The 16,217-nt window shown below is 33.9% G+C and overlaps 1 protein-coding gene across 1 annotated transcript; it reads left to right on the plus strand.

Moving 5' to 3' along the window:
• The first annotated feature begins 9,982 nt into the window (after positions 1–9,982).
• LOC112703144 (BURP domain-containing protein BNM2A) lies at positions 9,983–11,859 on the plus strand. Its single transcript, XM_025754466.3, has 2 exons — positions 9,983–10,365; positions 10,651–11,859. The coding sequence occupies exons 1-2, from the start codon at positions 10,312–10,314 to the stop codon at positions 11,698–11,700; spliced, it is 1,104 nt and encodes a 367-aa protein (XP_025610251.1). The 5' UTR covers positions 9,983–10,311; the 3' UTR covers positions 11,701–11,859.
• Positions 11,860–16,217: the final 4,358 nt, after the last annotated feature.

Genomic DNA, 16,217 nt, shown 5'->3' on the forward strand with positions numbered 1-16,217 from the left:
CGGCAGCCTGTTCTAGTTCGAGACCTGTTAGTGCATCTTCATCCGTGCCAATGAGTGGAACTCAGGAAATGGTGGTAGCTTTCCTGTCCTTCGCAATTGATCTTAACCGCAGTGGTGACATAGAAGTTGGAATCATTGATAGGGCGTCGGTTTCATTACAGCGTGGGGTACCAGATGGTATAGACAATGCATTGCCGGATGATGATGACGTTGATGATGTGGATCCGGACATCATTGCCGATGATAGCGATGATGACATAGCAGCGAGTAATCTAGCTGGTACTGGCGGAACGTCTAGCTCAGGGACTCAGCAATACCTCCTGCACTTTTTATGTTTGGACTTGGATGCCATGAGAGAGCAGGGGGTTTCTGGGAAATCTATTGGATTTGGTACCAGAGATACTCAGGGTACCGGAGGCCTATCATAGTTTCAGGTTGGTCAGCAGTTTCAAGATAAAGAGGAGGATGTGTTAAGCGTGAAGACATATAGCATCCGACGCGGGGTACAGTATAAGGTGGTGGAGTCCGATTATCGCAAGTACCTTGGGAAGTGTACCGAATTTGGCAACGTGTGCACATGGTTGATTAGGATCAGTCTCCATCAGCGCAGAGGTATTTGGGAGGTAAAAAGGTACAATGGCCCTCATACTTGTCTGGCCACGTCTATCTCAAGCGATCACAGGAGTCTTGATTATCATGTGATTTCGGCCTTCATACTGCCAATGGTTAGAGCTAATGCAGCCGTCTGTATCAAGGTGTTGCTGTATTGAGGACCAGTCTTGTACGAGTGGGTGGGCAGGTGGACGACTCGCAGGCGTATTTTCACCGGCTTTTTTGGATATTTCCACCGTGTACTGATGCATTTCGGCATTGCAAACTGTTGGTCAATATCGACGGGACCCACCTGTACAGAAAATACGGGGTACGTTACTAGTTGCGAATGCACAAGATAGAAACTCCAACATCTTGCCTGTTGCATTTGCACTCGTGGAGGGTGAGAATGCTGAGTCCTGATCATTATTCTTATCCCACCTCCGCCAGCACGTGACTTCGCAGCCGGGTATTCTGGTGATATCAGTCAGTCCGAGTTATCCCCCATCAGCTGAATGTGATGTTGAACACTTTGTTGGAGTCGTACGGATAGAGTTTTTTCTGGGATTTGGTGGGGTAGGGGTTTGATATTGTTGTTCGAATGAGCTCAATTCGAACTCTATTTATAGGGTAAAGCTTTGTAATTCGAATGAGCATCCTTTGAATTACTATGTGCAGCCAAATCCGTGTGTAATTCGAAACACCCTATTTTGAATTACTATGGGTGTCAAAACGGTAGACTGGTTCGAATCAGCCTAATTCGAACTAGTTGGGTCACCTTTGCATGTAGTTCGAATCAATGTAATTCGAATTACTCCTTAGATTTAATACATGCATAATTCGAATTGGTTCAATTCGAATTACTTTGATCTTCGCTAATTCGAATTTACGTTATTCGAATTACTCTTGGTATAGCTATTTCGAGCTAATCTCATTCGAATTACATAATAATCTGATTTTGAGTGATCCAAATTACGTTTTTGGCTTTGGTAGAATCGTGTAATTTCCTCTTCCATTTGGTTTAATATCGCATTTTATCCTATTATCATATATATATATATATATATATATATATATATATATATATATATATATATATTCTTTGATATTAATATATATTTTAAAATATTATATATAATATATAAAAATATTGATTTTTTCGCACTTTAAAACAAAAGTTTTTGAATTTTTATTTATATTCTTGAAAAATAAAAATAAAAATAAAAAAATAAACAACATTATTTTTTTAAATATAAGTAAAAATTCATTTTTTAAAGATTACATATATAAATACACTTACATTTAGAAATATATATATATATATATATATATATATTAATTTATAATATTTATAAGTTTGTGTGCAATAATTTTATATGTATGTTAAATCTCATTTATAACAAAGGAAAAAAAGGTGAACACGTTTTTAATTATATAAAAATATTAATTATAATTCTATAATTTTTATGTCATTCTATAGATTTTTTTAGTGTGTAGAAATAAATTATTATTGTTATTTAAAAAAGTGAAATAATGTTTATTTTATATTTCTATTTTTTAAGGGTATAAATAAAAAAAATTCAAAAAACATTTGCATAAAAGTGTGAAAAAATAAAAAATTAATATTTTTATCTATTATATATAATATTTTAAATAAAATGCATATTTACAAATATTTGATTAAAAAAATTGTATTATATAATAATGTATTTTTAACAAAATTAACCATTGCAATGTTTTTTATTTTTTTATGAATAATTTAATTATTTTCAAATAATATAAAATAATTTAAGTATTTTACATGATGTAATTAAAAAAATACTATTTAATAATTGATCTTAATAAATAAAAATAGGGATAAGTTTGATTTTGGTCCCAACGTAGAGACTGAAAATTTATTTCGTCCCCGACCTTTTTTTCGCTCTAAAATGGACCCCAAGGTTTCAGTTTGTTTTAAAATCGTCCTTCGAACGAAAATACCCTTCTCCCTTCACCCTAAAATCAACCAAAATCAGCCACCACCACCACTACCAAAATAGAACCACCACCACCACCACCACATTATCATCATGGTCGTCATCATCATCATCATCACCAGAACAGAACCACCACCACCAGAACAGAACCACCACCACCAATTTTAAAATCATCATCATTATCATCATCATCATCATCATCATCAATCCACAACAATATTTCACAATAAATTTCAGCAACAACAATATTTCACAACAAATTTGACAAAAAATTCAGAAATTTCACAAACAAATCCAGTTCACAGAAAAAGAAGAAGAAAGAAGAAGAAGAAGAATTGGTGGTGTGGTGGTGTGGCGGAAGAAGAAGAAGAAGAATAAGGTGGTGGTGTGGTGCGGTGGTGCGGCGGGGTGCGATGCGGTGGTGCGGCAGAGCGGCGGGGCGGCGGCAGCAAAGAGCGGCGGGGTCCGTGAAGACCGGTGGCAGCGGCGAAGACCCTTCCCCTTCTCCCTCTTTTTCCCGAAACTCCCCCTCCCCCTCTTTTTCTTTCTTTTTCTTTCGCGTTCCCTTCCCCCTTTCCCCAAGGAGCAGAGCGGCGACGACAGCGAAGAGCGGCGGCTGCAGTGAAGAGCGGTGGCGGCGGAGAGGAGAGAAGAAGAAGGTGGTGGTGGTGCGGTGGTGCGGTGGTGCAGTGCGGTGCGGCAGGGCGGTAAGGCAGTGGGCGGCGGTGCGGTGGTGCGGCGGTCCCCTTCCCTCCCCCCTGCCCCTGCCCCTTTTTTCTCTCCCCACCCCCTTATATGTATTTATCCCTTTCTTTCTTTTTTATTTTATATTTATTTTATTTTATAATTTTTTTAACGAGAGATAGTTTGGTAATAAAAAAATAAAATTGGTAAAAAAGGACGATTTTAAAACAAACTGAAACTTTGAGAACCATTTTACAGAGAAAAAAAGCTGGGGACGAAATAAATTTTCAGCCTCTATATTGGAGACCAAAATCATACTTATCCCTAAAAAATATTTTTGTATGTATTTATATGTTTTATATTTATTTATTTAAAAGTAAAATATTACACTTGTTATTTTTTAAAATAATTTGTATTAAAACATATTTATGTATGTATATACTAATATATTCTATATTTTTAAAATGTATCAATACTTCTCTTTCATAATATTATTTAATTTTTATTTAATAAAATCTAATAATTTATAAAAAGTGACAAATTTAATGCACACAAAATGATTGGGTTCATTTTAAACATATTCAAATAATTTTTTTTTATTAAAAATATAAAAAACTTAATTTTAATGTATTTATTTTATATTTATTAAATAAAAATATTTAAAAAATTTTACTACTAATAAATTTATCATGTAAAGGTACATGTTATCTAAACTCTTTTATTAAATGTTTATTATGCAACAACGTCTAATGCTCTATAACTACCGTTACATTATTTCATTTAAAAGTGCATTTCATACAAATATATGTATGACGGTGTATTTAAGTTATGAAATTGAAACGTCACGTTCAATGCATCAGTTGATTAAGCTAAGGAATCGGTGGTCGTGTATCTTGGAGGATTCCAACTATGAACGTTAACCAAAGAATGATTTATATATTGATGAGAAAAATGTTTTTTGACTAACTAAATTAAAAGTGATCGACTGTCATTTGATTACGACTTGATGGGGTGATAATTATCATCAATTGGGTGTATTTGTGATCCTTAATTAACTACCCAATGGAACCAACCACAGTACCTATATAATAGGGGTTGGCCAAAATGCTGGGTTGGCTTTTTTCCTTCCTTCTTAAAAGTCAACTTATTACAAATATGAAACAATATAGAGAAATGGAATCAAAATTTAGCCGCACTTAGTTTTATTCCCTACATGGTACTTGTGTATGCCACGTAATCACTATCGTCACATATATATCTGGATGGTAAAGTCAACTTTGTTTCTGAATTAGCTAGAAGGCCTCCTAATTTCTTGTCCTTATAATATTTGATTGTTTAATTTGTCAACATGGTTCCAATTCTCAATTAATAATTGTTTAAAATTTGTTAATATATATATATCTTTATTCTTTGATGAAAAGCTAGTGACAATGCTTTCCAACATTCAACATCCAACTTCTGGAAGAAACGACCATATATATATATGAAAACCGGATCGATTTGATTCGAAAATCGACCACGATATCAAACTGATATAAAAAAATCAATAAAAAAATTAGTTAATTAATTAAACTAATTTTATCTTTATTAATTAATTTAAAATAATAAAATACAAATTTTAATTTTCTTTAAAATATATGTTATACATAAATATATTATTTATCATGTTTTATTTAACTCTAATTAAATTTTAATTATGTTTTTAAACTTTTTAGTTTTTAATTTTATTGATTTAATGTTCAATTCAATTTTTAAAATATTAAGAGTCAATTTGGATAAATAACTTTATTAAATATTAAAAAAAATTTAAAATATAAAAAATTATATTAAAAACAGTTTATAAATATATTATTTTGTATTCAAAAAATTATGATAGAAATATTTATTTTAAAATTGTGTAACAAATAAAAATAATAAAATAATTTTATAAAAAAATCAAATGTTTTTATTTTTTAAAAGTTTTTAAACAATATTTTAAAAATTAAAAATATATCTGAAAAACTGTATTAAGTATTATTAATATAATTTTTTATAAATTAATAAAAAATTAATTTTTAAAACTTTTCAAATGAATTTTAATATATATATATAAACCTTTCCTCCTTAGTGGCATACCTAGCTCTTGGTGCCGCAGCATTGGGATTAGGTAAAAGCTCAAAACAATGGTTTAGTTTGATGGCCGGGCAAGTTTGATTGAAATTGGATGTATATTTCAAAGGAAGGAAGGAGAGATCGTCACGGTTTACATCACAGTGTAAACAATTAATTAAGCAGCTTATTGAAGAAATCTATGAGATGTGACCCTGTGTGGTGACTGGTGAGTGCGTGAATCAGAGAAAATTGAATGGGTTGCCTGTCAGTCAGTTTGATCGGTTTCTAAGTTAGACACATTTATCAGTGTGATGAAGTTTTAGAAACGCATTACTATCTATGTATTATCTTATCTTATTGCCAGTGATGGTGCAGAAGATTGAACGTATCAGGGTTTCAATTCCCACTATAAACTATTAATGAAAATAGTCAAAGGAATTTGATCGACACAGTGGCACGCACTATCATAGTGCGTAGCAAACAGCAACCAACTTACATAAGTGTTAAGTTAATTTGTCTGTTTAAATAAATATTTAAAATTTAAATTTTATTTTATATATATAATAATTTATTAGTTAATAGTAAACTTTTAATAAAATTTAAATTTGTAATAAATTAATTTTTAAAAGGTTAAACTAGATACTCCCGTCAGATATCTAAAGTGATAATGCATGGCTCAAATTCCTAAAAACAGATTCAATTCTTTATCTCTTTCTCCGAAGAATGGTTTTCTGGTGTATTGACCTTTTATTATCGGGTTGTATGAAAGCATAATTTAATTTTTTTTTCTTTACCAAGAATGTAAGACATTTTTATCATAAAAATATAAAAGTATATATAAAACTTTATCCGTAATTAGTACCAAAAAAATAAATGATTCTAGTTTTTTTTGTTGGTTAATAAATTATTACACAATAGCATAACTGATATTTAATGGATGAGTTATGCTAGAAAGCGAAGGGAAAACGATACAATATATATATGGAATAAATAAAATAATTATAATAATTATTAAAATAAATAATTTAAAAAATATTTATTGAAATAAATATTTTTTTATCTTATTTATACTGTAAATGAGATAATTTTGTATGTATCTTATTTACAGTGTAAACGAGATAAAATACGTGGACGTGATGCGTATATATTTTGTTTACAGTGTAAACGAGATAAACTTATATCGTTTACACTACAAACGAGATACGTGAAAAAATTATTTCCTTTATACTAGTTTACAGTATAAATGAGATATAATAGGACAAATTTGCAAAAGCTATAAAAAAGATGTATAATTCTTGCCATTCTCCACACATTTTATATCTCTTTTTGTCATGTTTTTCTCACAAAAACAAGGCAACAATAGCCAGTAATAACGTTTACATAGTTGTACGTGTTTACCCCAACTGTTGTATAAGAAATGGTGACAACGGGATAATATTTGAGTGTGACAATCTAATACTGTTGTGGACTTAGCGTGTAAGTACGCTGTCGGAGTTGAAGAGTTTGATATTAAGCAACCTCTGTGGTACAGTTGCGAAGGAGGTAGGAAGTGTGGCGTATAGGTTGCTGGCACCCATGGGTAATGGAGTTTTCCGATTTCGACTATTTTAGCTTGTAGGGGACGAGCATGTGCGGCTCATGTTCGACATCCATGATAGAATCATGGTGAAACAAGTGATGGAGCTTTCTGCCGAGGTTAGAGATGTTGGTTGTGCTGGTTTTGTACACTCGACCTACGTATAAAACAACCAAAATCTAAACTCAGGTAGGCAAAGATAAATAAGACATCACATATACCTGCCAGGAACCTGCTGCTCTCCGTTGAACTGCCTCTTCACCCAGTCAACCTGGTGAAACTGAACAATATTGAAACAGACAAATGAGACGACTGACATCTATATCCCCCACTCCTCCTCCTCGAAGAACCAGGGAGGGCACAGAGTTGCAGAGCAGAGTCGTCGTACGGTCTCCATAAAAATTGACAAAACCGTAACAGAGCTAATAGTCAGGACGACAAAAATAACGCAACATAATTGACAAAAATGAAAACGTTGTGGTCGTAAACGTGGTACTAACCTCATTGAATCGCAACCAGTCGACCGATACCCGCCATCGCAGGACTCTGGCCTCATGCTGATCTCTACTCTGCTATTGCAATCCGACCAACCTGACACCAACCAAAAGAATAAAAGTAGTTTGTTATGCAACAGGTCGTAGGAAGTTATAAATTGATAACTAATTACAGAAAAAAATATTTGTTACCTCGCAACCATATGATACTGGTAGATCCCTCTATCTGTTGGACACCACTGAAGAAATCTCTGGCAGATCCATGACATCAAAAGCAGAGTGCAGCCGGCGATGTCCGTGACGTCTCGGTGTGCCGCCGAACACAGTGATTGGTACGTCCAAGCAAGCACGGCTGAGCCCCAAGACAACGCATGGCATTGCCCGAAGTCCTCCAGAAGTGGGAGCCAACGCAAGTGGACCAAGTTGTTCGACTTGTCCGTCATGAGATATCCTCTGATCAGCAACATAATGTAGCACCTGGCGTACTGTCGGAGTGTCTCTGGATCATCTGTAGGGGGCATCTGGCGGACATGGTCCCGTAGCCAAACAAGCTTCAGGGGGAACGACTCATTTCTCTGCGCAGCTTACTGTGGAGCCATCGGAGGCCTGACACCAAGTAGTCACTCCACAAACTGCCACATCTCCGTGCGGTAGTACCTACCGAAGTCACGGAGGCACCCCTGACTGGCTCTTCGTGTGTGAGGAGCCCTAGGTGGTACGCCACGTCATGCAGGATGATAGTGGCCTCACCCTATGGGAGATGAAACGTGTGCGTCTCCGGACGCTATCACTCCACGAATGTCGTAATAAGAAAATTGTCGAATGTGAAAATTCTGAGGGACACCGTGTCGCCAAATCCAGCTTCAACTAGATACAAGACGATATCGTTCAGTGGAGAAAGGGTATGACTCACTCGCACGGGGCAGTAAAAGACGAAGCCTTTCAAGAAAAAAAAGGTTCAGAATTATAAATATATATTTTAAAAAGTTTAATAGATCTTGGACGGATAACAGTCCTCGTATTTTAAAAATTTTAAATAGACTTCTATATTTTTCCTATTAAATTTTTACACTATTTTTAAGTTTTTTAAACCTTTGGTAGTAGGATGTTTTTTGTATAAAAAATATTAAAGTTAAATAAATATTTTTTTTAAGTTAAAAATATATCTAATTAAGAACATATTTACATCTTTAATTACTTGTTTTTTAGACAAATATTACTCTATTAATTTTAATATATTTGATACTAAAAACAATCTAACTAGAACATAGAGTTTCAAATTAATAACTATGTTGTAATAACTTACCACAATTAAATAGGGTTCCAAATTTTTACAAACGATCTATTCCTAACACTACAAACTATATTCTAGTTCTTTGTGACTACACTAACCATGACTACATACAAAAATTGATCTACATGGGTTGCACAAAATTCAACATAAAAGAACTAACCTTAAAGTCGGTTGCTCCGACATAATGCGACGTCTCATTCAGTCTGTTGATGTCTTCATCATTATCAGTTGTGCGCGCCATCGTCGTATTGTATTGATGAAAGGGGTAAAAAATATAAGAAAGGTGGTGAAAAAGTTAAAATGGGACCTGGTCAAAGGCCGTGAACAACATATATTTAAAGACGTATCCCAACTTTATCTCATTTACTTTGTAAATGAGATAGGCCTTCACATATTTCGTTTACTGTAAACGAAATATATACGTATTACGTTCATGTGTCTTATCTCGTTTACACTGTAAACAAGATACGTATAAAATTATCTCGTTTACAATGTAAACGAAATAAGAGAGAAGTATTTATTTCGATAAATATTTTTTAAATTATTTATTTCAGTAATGATTATAATTATTTTATTTATTAACATAAAAAATCCCCAATTGTCCTGGTTTATAACTCTATTATAAAAAGTTCCATTTCACTCTGGAATTAAAAAGTAGTACCGACAAATGTAAAAACCGAGAAGTCATAGCGTGTGAAGTGGAACGTAGCATAATCCGTTCTTTTTTTCGACACCATATTTATTTCGATGAAGAATTGACATTATATATGTTTGACTATAATAAGTTTTGATATTGTAAATCTGTAACGTTCGTTAGTGGGTAGTATTACGTTAAAATTTAGATGATCTAAAATAAAAAATTAGTAAAATAATAAAATAAAAAATTAATTATCATTAAATTTATAAATTTTATAAAATATGTATTTTATTATTTTAATTTAAATATAATTAATTTATTATTCTATTACTTTATCAACTTATTCGCTTTGAAAAATATTGATCTTACGTTGAAAGGTGGAAGCCGGTATAGAAATGACAAAGTATTATTTAATTTGTTGTCATATATATGATATTTTTCTTAGCTACATGGGGTGTATCCGTTTATGCTTAAAAGAACAAGATTCTTTGAAAATAGATGTGTGATAATAAAGGCTTGACTTATAAAATCACATATAAATATATATTATTGAATTTTTAACAATTTATATTACAGAGCAAGATAATAATATTTGTTAATCAAAATTTAAGTGAAGAAACAAAAAGGCAAAGAATTAATTTTTGCAAATGATTCAAGTATGATTTCTATTTCTCGTCACTGAAAATATTTAAAAAATAAATAAATGACCAACATTGTTTTAAACAATTTTGTGTTGTATTTGAATCGGCTAACCAAGAACTATTAAATTTAAATGCGTTACGGTCATGCAAATATGTCTTACTATTATTAATAATATTAAATCAAGAGGAAACAGAGCATTTAGTGGAGTAAGCATCTAGGGATAAAAGCATCTGAATTTTCTAGTTCAGATTTTTGGACCATTTCTTTCGAAGTAGTAACAAAAAAAGAAACAGAGAAAAGAAAGATCTGAAAATCAAGAGAAAGAAATGAGACTTAGAATAGCTTCTTGGAGTTTCATCCTATTTACCCTAGTCTTTTTGGTAAGATCTACCTATGTTATTCAATTAAGTCATATCATCATATATAAAGTTACTCAATTTTATCGTAAGGGTAGTGTTATAGATCTTGCATCGAATGATTTTGGTCCCTTCATTATTTGGTTTCAGAAATAGTGATCCTCTGTTTCAGCGAAACTTAGTTTGAAATAAATCTGGCTTTGTTTTCTTGATACTGTTGAAGTTGAACTAAAAGCACTTTTCCTTTTTCTTTCGTTTTTTTGGAGAGAAATTTGACTTTCTTTTTCAACTGTAATTCTGATGCTGCAGGTTTTGAAAGATGGTAGCGCAAGAAAGATAGGTATAACAACTGAGAGGGATAATCAAGTGAAGCTAGTAACCTATGATTTGCATCAGTCTGCAGCAGAGGATCTTGCGCTTAATAATATTATGCAGGTTGAAGGCACCGATTTGAAAATGAAAACAGAAGCGGCAGAAGATGATGATGATCACCATAAACACAAAGAAAAAGATGATGAAGACTCCGATGATGAAGACTCCGAAGATGAAGATGAAGATGATGATGATGATGACGATGACGATGACGATGACGAGGATGATCATAAGAAGAAAGGAAAGCATTATTCTAAAAAGGAGCATGATAAAGATGAACACACAAAGTTCATTATGGATCCTGAACTAAATGTGTTCTTCACACCAAAGGATCTCTACGTTGGGAAAACGATGCCGATATATTTTGCAAAAAGAAATTCGTCAACATCTCCAAAGTTTCTCCCAAGAGAAGAAGCGGAACAGATTCCATTCTCATCAAAAAAGCTTTCCTCTCTTCTCAAATTCTTCTCTCTGCCAAAACACTCACCACAGGCCAAGGCCATGAAATACACACTCAAAAACTGTGAAATTGAACCCATGGAGGGAGAGACCAAGTTCTGTGCTACTTCCTTGGAATCCCTTCTTGATTTTGCACGCTACCTCTTCGGATCCAACAAGCAGTTCAAGGTTTTAACCACCACACATCTCACGAACACAACGGTTCTTCTGCAGAACTACACAATCAGAGAAGTGAAGGAGATTTCAGTTGCAAACGTTTTAGGGTGCCACCCAATGCCTTACCCTTATGCAGTTTTCTATTGTCATAGCCAAAAGAGTGATGTTAATTTGTATGAGATGTTGGTAGAAGGTGACAATGGGGGCAAGGTTCATGCTGCAGCTATTTGCCACATGGACACATCGATGTGGGACTCCGATCACGTGTCCTTTCGCGTACTCCATGTCGCTCCGGGAACCTCTCCGGTGTGCCACTTTTTCCCTCCTGATAATCTTGTTTGGGTGCCTTCCCCTGCTGCAAATCCATCATAATCTATCACTGCTACTTGCGTGAACAGTGTTTCTTGTATATGAAACTATCTACAAAATGTTAGTTCTTAACCTGGTGTTCTATGAAATAAACGACTGTGTCTTAGTGAAAATACTATTAATGTGTCTGTCAATAATAAAGATGTTATTTTGGCGTGCTTAGAACCTTGGAGTGAGCTTTGTTGTATGTGTAAGGACTAGACGTAAATTCTTCAATGTGTTAGTCACTAGGGCTTGACACAGTTTAGTCTCTTGGACATTGCAAACCTCTTTAATTTTCAGTTTTTGATGGTCAAGCTCTAGCTATTTTTGATGGTCAAGCTCTAGCTATTTGTTAGGGCAAGTTACCTAATTAAATTGTTTGAAAATCAAATTACTAGAATACAACTTTTAAATACTTAACATGTTTTTATAACTTTTTCATTTTTATAGAAACTGCTACAGAGTATAGTGGCTTCTAAAGAAATCTATTTGTGAGGAAATTGCAAGAGGTTCTAGCGATTTTTGGGCAAATGGAGCGTTGCATAAATCTTGGCATCCAGTAGCAATTTCTGTATGGAGGGATTCTCTATAAATAATTAAATACCAGTACGAGATATTTGTGAAGAAGCCTAGTGTTATTTTCACAAATGCAATGTGAGGAGAGTTTTCTAGTTTTTGTGCATTGCTCAGGAAAAATTCAAAAAAGCAAAAGGTATCGTATTAAGTTTACTGATAGAGAACCAGTGAGTGTTTCTATCCGGTCATCAAATGTGTTATCAGAACTAAAAATCAGTATATTATAAAAGCTAGGGCTGTGTGCAACAAAGTGGGTGAAGTTGTTTTACAAGATCTCTATTATTGTTGTGTCAACTGGTGTGAAGTATGAAACATTTGTGATAGGGTTCGATGAAAATATGCATGTTTTGTTTCATTGTAGACAAAGTTTTTCGCAAGTGAGAATACACGAGCTATATATCAAGTTGGAAGATGGTGTCGACAGTTCAGGGGCATCAGTGCCGAATCCTCCTACCTCGATGCATGTGGTTGCACTTGCTTGTCTGTTGGGTGATTCTCCATCTGTTGCAGTTGGGATAGTTAGGTCACCCCGTCTGATTTCGGATATTGCTGGTGAGGGTGAACCGGATCAAGTTAAAAATGCAATGCAATAGGATGATTCAGACGAAAAGCCTATTGACATGGTTCAAGACAGTGATGAGGATACTCGGACCAACTCACCTATACATTAGGGGCCATTAAGTTCCGACACACAACAACATCCTCCACATTTCTCAACCTTGAACTTGGAAGCCATCATTCAACAACCGGACATAGATCCTACCTTTGGGGGTCAATGATTGAATGAGGGATTTAACACCCTATCACCCTAAGCCTTATCTCTAGCTATAAAGTAAAGGATAACAAAGCGTGATGACAATTCTAAAACTCATACAATAATATATATGAAAGGAAGTAATAATACTAGAAGCTCGATAAAGAAATAAAGCTCAAAGACGTAGAAGATATAGATACAAAAGTGCGAAGTGTTACACACGATAAACAAATGTGTAAAGGTAAGAAAAGGATCATAAATAAAAGATAATCAAAGTATATACATATATAGGTTACAAAAGAGGACTAGTCACATCCTACGGAACTTAGGTCGGCTAGCTCAAATAGAATACAAAAGAATTTTTGAAATAAAACAACAATATTCTGTCTCTCAAAGTAAGCCTCTAAGGCAACCAGTGCAATATACAAAAGTGAGATACTACATCAAAATAATCAAAATACAAAAGATAAAGAGCGATTCTCCGCCCTGTCACCATCCCCAAACTCATCGATGTGAGTTGCGACCTGCATCAGAAATACAACAACATATGGTATGAGAACCGGAGGTTCTTAGTATGGTAACAGTTTCCAATAGATAAGATATAAGATTTTGGGATGCCAAAGGCAATCCTAGAACTTCACACCGATATAAAGATTCAAAACCTAAAAATATTTAATAAAAATCCGTAAAGGGTTATCTACTCCTAAGGATTTTCTGACTAACAGAAACACTGCTGTCTTACAGCCTTCGCCAACCTATCCTCCATACGATCCCATCGCTACCGCCTATAGAACCTCCTCAATTCTAGCTGAAAACACAGATAAATACAAGCAAGTAAAGCACATGTAATATACATTTATAGTAAGTAATTCAGAAAGCAAGTATCTAGGGATGTTGCCTTTCGGTCACGAATAATTGGTACCCCATGTATATAGTGCCCGGCACACTATCCAGGGATATAGTGTCAAACACACTCTTGTGACTCGAAAGGATGCGAGCGGGATACTCTGCCTCAGCCCTCACATTGTTCTCAACATAAGCAGGATTAACAACCGTCCTTACGCCGGTGCTGCAACCTCGACAAGCGGGATCCACCACCAACCTTGTTCGAGGAACATAGCGATTTATCAATAATCTCATGGATCTCTGACGTGAGATAAATGTCGGCTTAGAAAATTCCGAAGGATTTTTCTAACTCAAGTGTCGCAAGTATAGCCTAAACCGAGAAGTGATCCCCAATAAAAGTTTATAAGAATGTCACAACAATCAAATCAATTACTGGGAGTAGAATCTCAGATTGTTTTTTCTAGGACTTGCCATCGAATGCACATCATTGTTTAGGAAATTTAGGGATTTTGAATTGCTTGCGAAAAAAGTAAAGTGGCAAAATACTAAGAGCAATGAACAAGTAACAATTAAATTGGAACAACTAGAATTACCAATCAAGTAATTGACTAACTAACAAGCATGCAGTGAAATGATAACAATAAAAGGGCATATAACTAATGAAGGTAAAATTAAGCTAAAAGAGCTAGGAAATTAAAGCTAACAAAAAGGAATGACAATCAATCAATATAAAAAGTTTTGGCTAGGAGTGAGAACTAGAATTTCTATCATCATTATCATCCTCAATTGTGATGGTAAGTGTACATTGCTCTCACTTAGTCATCCTCTAACATTGAAGGAAAGTTAAGTGAGCACAATTGACTATAGTCCACAAGTCCTAATCAAATCCTAATGAAAGATTAGATTTAGTGGAATTCAAGCCAACTAGCAACCTTCAATTACCAATCAATATTAGATTTTGAAAATTCAAGAGTCTCAAATTACTCAACTCCAAAGCCAAGAATAGAAATCTACTCCATAATCATAAGTTGCATTTTCACAAATACTTGGTGAGCACTAATAAAAGACATCATAAAGTTAAGGAATCAACTTAAATTAAAACTACCCACTGTCAATTATCAACAATAGTAAATCAAATAACACATATAAAACATACAAACCTCAATGCATTAACTAGAAATCAAATCCAACAAGATCCAAAATCATAAACCAAGGTCACTTGAATTACAAGACTGCTAAGCAAAAGTAAAGTAGAGAAACTATAATTGGAGTAATAAAAACTAAATGTAAACAAGATCTAATCCATGGATTCAAGCAAAAGTTGATCAAAGAACAATAAAACCTAGAGAGAAAGAAGAGTTTCTCTCTCTAAAAGTAAAAATTATCTAATTTTCTACATTATAGAATGTTGTGTCTTTGTCTCCTTCATCCCCAACCTCTATTCTTCGAATTGGGCTTGAAACTGGGCCAAAAGAGCTTCAGAAATCGCCCCCCATGTGTTCCATTAATGAGACATGTGTTTGTCTTCTCGTGTATGCGGCAAGTGGTCCGCGTACGTGGACGATGCGAAACTCAGCTGACGCATACGTGGGCGTGCTAAAATTCCAAGCTCCACTTCTTCATGATTTCCCTACTCTTCCATGCTTCTTTCTCCACTTCTTCCAGTCTATCCTTAATTTCTAAACCTGGAATCACTTAACAAACATATCAAGGCATCAAATAGAATTTAAGAAAATTAAAATTAATATTTTTGGGGCCTAAAAAGCATGTTTTTACACTTAGGTACAATTTAGAGGGAAACTACAAAAGCATGATATTCAAGTGAATACATGTGAGTTTATGTGATGAAATTTATTGAATTCAAGACAAAATTTATCATCAAATATGAATTTATCAATTTCTCCACACTTAAACAATAGCATGTCCTCATGCTAATAAAAAAGGAGAAGGGTTAAAAGGAAGACAACTTATTGAATGAAACTACTTTATATGCATATAACTATACTAATAGATGCTATCTACTTATATCTATACTATAATATCCTATTGATTTGGCAAAAATAAACAAACAAAATTTCAAGTAAGCATGTAGACTTATAGGGCTAGAACAAGGAGATATTGCAATGTAATCACAATTCAAAGGTTTGATTCGAGTTTTATAATAAAGCCACTTGCAAGATAACACAAAATAAGAGGTGGATGTATAGAATTGAGCAATCGAACCTTCACCGAATGTGTATACACTTTAAGAGCTTAGTGTTTAGGATTTACCCACTCAATTCTTCTCTAATAATGATTTCTAGGATTTTCTCTTCATCTAACAATCAACAAATTTTTTATGCAAGAATACAAATTTCATAAG

This window comes from Arachis hypogaea, chromosome 7, assembly GCF_003086295.3.
Source record: "Arachis hypogaea cultivar Tifrunner chromosome 7, arahy.Tifrunner.gnm2.J5K5, whole genome shotgun sequence".
NCBI classification, from domain to species: Eukaryota; Viridiplantae; Streptophyta; class Magnoliopsida; order Fabales; family Fabaceae; genus Arachis; species Arachis hypogaea.

What these genes read in the sequence shown, in the direction of transcription:
- LOC112703144 (XM_025754466.3), top strand. Translation starts at nt 10,312, where the DNA reads ATGAGACTTAGAATAGCTTCTTGGAGTTTCATCCTATTTACCCTAGTC. An exon ending in TATTTACCCTAGTCTTTTTG is followed by an intron (nt 10,366 to 10,650) that starts GTAAGATCTACC and finishes CTGATGCTGCAG; the next exon opens with GTTTTGAAAGATGGTAGCGC.